This window comes from Solanum verrucosum, unplaced genomic scaffold (assembly GCF_900185275.1).
Source record: "Solanum verrucosum unplaced genomic scaffold, falcon-dt-bn FXZP01000103.1, whole genome shotgun sequence".
Classification (NCBI taxonomy): Eukaryota; Viridiplantae; Streptophyta; class Magnoliopsida; order Solanales; family Solanaceae; genus Solanum; species Solanum verrucosum.
In genome coordinates this window covers 1,975,335-1,983,377 of record NW_026020048.1, presented here as the reverse complement: position 1 = coordinate 1,983,377, position 8,043 = coordinate 1,975,335, and the positions used below count along the sequence as shown (strand labels likewise).

Genomic DNA, 8,043 nt, shown 5'->3' with positions numbered 1-8,043 from the left:
TTAAAACGGAGAATATATATATATAATAATAATAGGCAAGTTGCTTTTCATATTCTGAGAGGACTGTGTCATCCAATGCTAATAAATAATGGTGTACATCAATATTATTGCAATAAAATGTTACCATGTTTAGTGACTCTTCCTCTTCCCTGCTCGTTTTATTTTAAGTTACTTTTTCCGTCTCATATTAGATGGTAGAGCATAGTAAAAAAATATCATTTCCTCCGTCTTATTTTATGTGAGGTGGTTTGACTCAGCACGGAATTTAAGAAAGAAAGGAAGATTTTTAAAATTTGTGGTCCAAAATGAATGTTAGAAATTTGTGTGACTGTAAATCATTTCATTAAGGATAAAATAAACATTTTATAGTTAAATTGTTATTTAATATGAAAATGTGTCATTCTTTTTTAGACTAACCAAAAATGAATGTAAGTCACATAAAATATCTTATTTAGTATTATTTTTAATTTATATATAATTAGTTATATATTATATTGTGTATTAGTAATACAATTCCTCCCAAGATATTTTTCTTTTACAAAGCTAAAGAACGTAGATGATATTTTTATTGATAAATATTTTATCCTATATTGTGTGCCATGGTGAAACTAACTTTTTTTATTAAGAATATTAAATTTTTTTGTTGTACTACAAAACGTGTTTTATTTATTATACTACATATTTAAAATTTAAAATTACAAATTTGATTGTTTTTTCTTATTTTCTTAAATTTCTTCATGTCTAATCAAACTTAAATTCATAAAATAAAAAGTTATTATTAGATTAAGAAGAGAAGAAAAAGTTATTAGTATTAGATTAAGAAGAGCAGAGTTTATCTCTTTGAATGGCGTGTAAAATTAATAATTGATCGTTCGACATTTGATCAAGAGTTAAGTTATTTATACATTAAATATGTTATAATATTAATATTATTTTTCTACCTGGTATAAAATCCAACACATCTAGTACATTATTCGATAAGCAATTAAAAGATTTACATAACTAATACTTTAATACTTTCTTTGTCCCTAATTATTTATCCACTTTTTCATTTTTAGTTGTCTTTAATTACTTCTCCATTTTGACAAATCAAGAAAGTATAATTTTTTTACCTATTATACCATCAATTAATACTTTGACAAATGTAGAACTTCTTGAAACTCTTAAGTTTTTAATTCATCTATTTCATAATTAATAAGGGTAAAATAGTAAACTCACTCTGTCAATTTTTTTTTTAATAGGTGTACCAATTTAAAAATGAACACGTAATTAAGAACGAAGAAAGTATAAATTCTAAGAAAATGCATTATTTTATATAAGAAAAGTTAAAATAACTAATAGCTCTAGCCCCAGGCTAAACTGTCTCCTTAATTTAAAAATATGTGATGTGCTGTATATTTTTAGAAAAAATGATATATACTCCTTTTCTGTTCCTATTTATATGTCACAATTTTTTTATTTTAAAAATATTAAGAAATTAAGTATGTTTACTATTTTATTTTTATTTAATTTTTTTAGGTCAGCTTTTTCATTAATGAATATGAATTAATTTATTTTGATTAATTAATTTAATCATGAATATAAATTATTCACCTAGTTTTTCTATATCGGTCAAATATATTTTTTCAAAAATAATAACTCACAAGGATAATATAAGAAAAATATTGTAATTTGTTTTACGACTAATATTCAATATCAATATTAAAGCTCAATTATTTTAAATATGAGCCGCGTAAAGCCTCATTTGACAAAAAATGCTCCTTATTAAAAAAAAAGTTCATACTCAAAACTTAAACCGACGTGATAAGGATAATTATAGGCTCTCTATATAGATGTTAATTATTTGATTTTGTAGGGAGGACAGTACGTTACGTATTCCAAAGGGAACTTTCCAGAAGTAGAAAGTTGACACCTTTTCAATCAGACAAAGGACAGAGAAATTTATAATTATGACTTTATACTATATAGTATATACTAAGCAAACAAAGAAATAAAATGGGGCCCAAGTTTATGGTACAATTTTCATTACTTGTAGTACAAGTGTTTGATGCTGTGTTAGTCCTTTCCAACTCCCACTTCTAAATGTACAATTTTCATTACTTGTAGTACAAGTGTTTGATGTTGTGTTAGTCCTTTCCAAGTCCCACTTCTAAATAAGGATAATATATATAAATATATTTATTTATTTATTTTAATTTTTTTTAAAAAAAACAAAATAAAGAAAAAAAAATGTAAAATTGACAAAAAGACAAATAAGAATTCTGGCCAAAGTGAAGTATTACATCAGTCACCTTTATATTTTTCTAAATTGAGATATCAATTTTCAATTATAATTTTAAAATAATGATTGACATATAATTTATTTTATTCATATTTATGCGTAATTGCGATATAAATTCAAATTTAATCATTTATTTTTTACGTAATTTTTTATTTATTGTGCATTGATATGATGAGTTTGTTTGTTTGTTTTGTTGATTATCTAACTATGCTTATTTGACAAATTTTATCTTGTGTTGTGAGTTATTTCAATTTTCTACATTGAATAGATGAATTTCCGACGATTATTATGTATGAAAAATATTAAAAAGTTATACTTTTTTTAATATCCCTATCTTGATATCTGAACTCTTTCAAACTGTAACAAACATGAGCCTCCTTAAAATTGTTGGTGTAATATACCACAACTAATATAAATTACAGTTGAAATAAAATGAACAAAAATGAATAAACTCGCTCTCTTTAAGGAGATTCAAGCTCATTGCGGCATAATCTACACCGATCCAGCAACATCACTCTTGACTTGTCCCCTCCATGATACAACAACCCAATAACGTCGTACAACTCAAACAACTTTGGATTGAGTCCAAAGCTCCACAACAAGAACACCTTCCTTCAAAATATAATTACTCTCTTTGTATAGTGAATATAGTTGAAGACTTAGAATATTTTCTTTGTCTCAACTCTCTCTTTCACTACATTAACTCAATATACACAATATAATACTATTCATCTTTTTCACTCTATATTTTCTTGTGCATCTCTTCATTCTTCTACTTCTTCCTAACACAAAGGAAGACCACACTATTTATAGGTGATGAATTCTTTCTTCCAATAAATAGGAAGATAGTGGATAGTAAATTTGTCAAATGAATGACTCAAATGTTACATAAGTACAAGACATAAAGATAGAATAATGAGTGAAATGAAGAGTTGGTGGTTACATAAGTTACTAAAAACTATGACCACTTTCTTCCACAATTGATGAGTAAAGAAGCACAAATATAATGTCCACAAATAGACATAACATGATATATAATGTGACTTATAATATATTTTTATTAATATTAAGATGTCACACCAACATATATATTACAAAATATCACTCCTTGACATAAACGTGCACTCAACTTGGTTGGTTAGACATTTCAGTTTCACTATATTGATTGTGTGTTCGACGGGCTAAAGGATAAATAGAGCATTCTTATGTTCTTATGAGTGAGATGTATTCTTATCTTAAAGATTCTTGAGAATCTTTTAAAAAATCACCTAGTAATTTTGACACCTTTTAGATAATATACCGAAATTTTGATCACGTTGATATGTATGTTATTTTAGTTGGAGAAGTCGATAATTATAGTGGTGGAGAAAGTTGTTTTTTCAGGCTTATAAGTACTAAATTATGAAGTTCATAAAGAGTTTGAGCAGAACTAAATTTTCAAGAATAATTGAGGCAAGAGGACATTTTAAAAAATGAAACCTTAGCTTTAAATTTTGGAGTGTGCGATGGTTGAATTTGAAGGATAGCCTTTATTTCATCTACTTTATATAAATTTATTCAGTGTTAAATTATCTTCATTCTAAATTTAGTATTTTGGAGCTACTTGGACAACATTTATGAGAGAACGAGTTTGTGTGGTAAAATTAAAGACTACATTTTACTTATAGGCGACCTGCATTAATATTAAACCAACAACTTCCATGTATTCTAATACCGAACAATTTATAAACCAAATCAGTTTGTGTAGCTGAAGAATATAATATCTAACCAACAGGCGGTTGAAAATCGAATCGAAATCGATAATTCGAATCGAAAAAAATTATTATTTTATTAGTAATGGTCTATTAGTGTAGCAGTTTTGATAACGGTTTTGATTTTTTTTGTTATTAGGTTATCTAATCTTAACGATTTGAGGTTTTTTCTTAATGGTTTAACTGATAACCCGATAATAAATTAAATAACTATATTTATAGTTTTATACCATTTATATATATGAACGCCTTGACTTAAGGTTAGTTCCTATTTTTATTTCTGTTTGTCTCAAACTCTTGATTATTCAACAATGTAAAACTGGTTGTTTTTTAAAAGATGTAATTTGTGAACTCATGTGCATGATTTATTTGATTTGTCACCTCCATAATTTTTTTTTGTCAAAGCTTAACGGTTAAACCGAACCGATAACAATCAATAACCGACAAACGAATATATTAATGATACTATTCCAGATTAACATCTCTACAAATCGATAACCAATAAGTTGAACTAATAAACTTCACAATCAAATCAAACCAATTGATACACAACCTACAAAAATATATGCTTTACCAAAACAACAACAACAGATTCTATATATTTCTATAAATAAGGTTTAAGTCAGATATAACATACATAAACCTTACTTTTATTTTATTTTATTAAGAAGAAAAAACTATTTACAAAAGGCTTCCAACTAGATAATGCATATCCAATAACATAAGGATAACTATATGTTCTTACCATCCTTATCTAAAAATTTTAAAAAAAAATCCTCCAATTATCTTTACACGACTCCTTAAAATTTTCAAACAATACAAAAAAATTACAACTCGTAAATGCGTTGACCTTGTTTTGACCCTGTTCTCCACCTCTGTCATACTCCCTCCGTTTCATTTTATCTCAGATTTTGACATTCAAATAAATCTATTTTTGATCGTAAATTTTTTGATAGATTTTTTAAATATTTTGAATTATCAATTATTGTGACTTATAATACTTTTTACGTAGTTTACAAATATATAAATTTCATTTCAAAAAAATTGAAGATTTCATGCGCAAATTTCTGATCAAACTTAAACTGTTTGAATCTCAAAAAATGAAAAGTGTCACATAAATTAAGATTGAGGGGATAATTTTTTTTATTTCTCACTCGATGTCTGACACTGATAACTGAAGTCCATATTAGAGTCCTTCCGAATCACAAAATTTTCTTCATATCTAAGACATAAATTAGAAATCTCTTCTAACTAAGGGTGCACCGATAAAGAGTTAAAACAGTAACAACCGCCTTTTAAGACTACTTCTCTAAGAAGGATCTAGTAGACCATTCACTAAAAATTATTTCTATGTACTTGTCAACAAATCCTCACCGTTTATCTGTACATTCAATGACGTGTAAGCATCTCATTCAATCAAAACCACGTGTCAGGTGATAATAGTAATATCCACTGAAGACGTCTAAGAACGTCGAACGTGTTAGATAAGTTACTGACCTGCTGACATGGAACCGACCAACACTCCCTCGTCATCCAAACTACCTTTTCTCTCTCCTTCAACCATTCCTGTACTGCCACGTGTCCTTTTCAAACGGCTAGTTTTCTTCTTTCCCTCTTGATTAGATTCAAAAACACAAACCCCAAGAGATATTTTAATGGGAGAATTCGAGTGGCTTCTAGGCAAGATTCAATTAAAGTATTTATTATTTATTTTGAAAAAAGGACATGTGTATATAAGGAAGTTGGTTTACAACTTGAAAGAAAGTAGAAAGGCGGTTTCATTTGTTCAGAAGAATATACGTTATTTCAATCGGGCGGCGCAAATTAGGGCTTCATTTCAAGGTATATTGATTCGCAATTGCTAAAATTAATTACTATATTTCAAGAGTTTTGTTGGATTTGGGTAATTCTGATTGGTTTTGTTGTAAAAAATAATAATCAGGTTTTGCGAATTTGATTTTGATTAAGAGGAAGGGAAATGGCATTGGGGAAAAAATGTGGAAGTTACGGGTCGGGGCTAGTGAGAAGTAGTTCGTTTGGGAGGAAGAGAGTTATACTGGATGTTGATTTCAGTTCTACAATACATATGAAGAAAGTGTGCAGTCATAATTCGCTTTTTAATTATGACAAGTCTCCAATTGAAGATTTGCCTCAAGATATTTTGGTAAGTAATTCTATTAGAGTGTATTGTAATTGTTGATGTTAATGGTGGGAAGATGCTTTTTCAATGAGCTTATTTTGCTCTGTTCACTGTTATAATTTTACCTAATTAATTTGGCAGATTAGGATAGTGTGTGGAGTTGATCATGATGATTTGAAGAGGCTGTTTCGTGTATCAAGGGCAATTCGAGAGGCGGTAAGTTAGGGTTTTTTGAAAAACGAAGCACAAAACAGAAAAGGAATTGAATTTAATACAATAATTACATTTGTAGTTATAATGGTTCTTTTGGTGGAATGAACAGGCTGTGATTGCAAAAAGGTTGCATTTTGAGTATGCAACACCAAGAAAGACGGTTAGTTTCAAGAATGCAATCGAGGATTTGGGTGAATTTAATGATGTTGAAGCACCAAATGCTCCGAGGCAATTGAAAGTTCGAAAGTTGAAGTTAAGCAAGAAGAAAATGGATGATATTTCTGTTGCCTTGTTTGCATCAGAAGACGATGATGATGATAATTGGCTGCAAAGAGAGTCATATATGCCGATGAATGCTGAGTTTTAGAGGTATTGTTGTTGTAGAAATCATATAGGCTTTTTAGTCTCTAGGAGAAATATTTGTTAGTGTTATTTCTTCAATCCTTTCATTGAAGATGATTTTTGGGGATTCTGTTTGAAGGCCTTTTTTGTGGCGCTTCTAATGTCATAAGAATTAGGTTGTACATAGCTATAGTATCATTTAGTAAATTAAATGAGAATTGTCTTTCCACATTCAATTAAAACTTGTAAGTTGCTTTATAATTTTGTGATGTTATGTGTATTTGGTAAATTATGGGGAAGAATGTGTTCAATTAATCAAGTGTATAGTGATGGGTTTTTATTATTAATATTAGAGATGGTGAGTATTTATCTGAAATCATAAAAACGTTAAATACTTTAGTAATGATTGAATTATGAATACAAAACGATCTTTTTTTTTATAAAGGGGGTGTTAGCAACTCACAAAGATACTTTACCATAAATTTGTTGTATTGACATAAATTTAAGTTACTCTTGCACTATTGTAACTTAATGCATCTACAAAAATAAGTTAGCACCCCAGAACACTTAAATAATCTCATATTTTAAAGGAAGAAATTAAAGAGAATTTAACTAGAAGAAGACATTTCATAATTTTAAATGAAAATCCAAGAAACTGGAATGTTTGAGGAAATAATTTTTTTTTAAAATGTAGCTATTACAGATTTTAATGAGAGGAAATAATTTTCTTTTTAAAAGGTACCTTGACTAGAAAATTAAATAAGGTTATATCCAATTATGGAGAATCATTGTTTTGAAGATACAATGAAGATTGACTAGAAAGGTTTAACTGTCATTGTACTTTGATATTCTATTTTAGCAGCAATATTAGTTTTTTATTATTATTATTTTATTTCGATGATCACTTTTTTCTTTTAATTTTTTTTTTTTGATTGCGATGATCACTTTTTTTTTTTTAGTGTGCACGTGTTTCGATTATCACATTATTTGTTGTTATTATTGTTCTTTTCTTTATATGTTGCGTTTTATTCTTATTTCACATTATTTCGTTGCACTTATGCATTTTCTTTTCCTAGTTGTTTGAATGCTTTATTTTAAGTTGAGGGTCTATTAAAAATAATGCTTTTATCTCTACAAGGTATTGATAAGGTCTGCTGACACTCTATCCTTCCAGACTCTCCACTTATGAAATTACTATTAGTTTTAACTGTATTCTTAATTAAAGATTGCAGATTTGGCTCACTCTCACCTCCAAAATAATGTATATAAAGTTTGATAGGCAACACTTTCTCGTTTAATAGATCTTACAACACGCA

General features: G+C 28.0%; 1 protein-coding gene across 1 annotated transcript; it reads left to right on the top strand.

Annotated features, from left to right (window-relative positions):
• Positions 1-5,990: 5,990 nt before the first annotated feature.
• LOC125822978 (F-box protein At1g61340-like) lies at positions 5,991-6,752 on the top strand. The gene is made up of 3 exons (XM_049502434.1): positions 5,991-6,196; positions 6,314-6,388; positions 6,495-6,752. The coding sequence occupies exons 1-3, from the start codon at positions 6,011-6,013 to the stop codon at positions 6,750-6,752; spliced, it is 519 nt and encodes a 172-aa protein (XP_049358391.1). The 5' UTR covers positions 5,991-6,010.
• Positions 6,753-8,043: the final 1,291 nt, after the last annotated feature.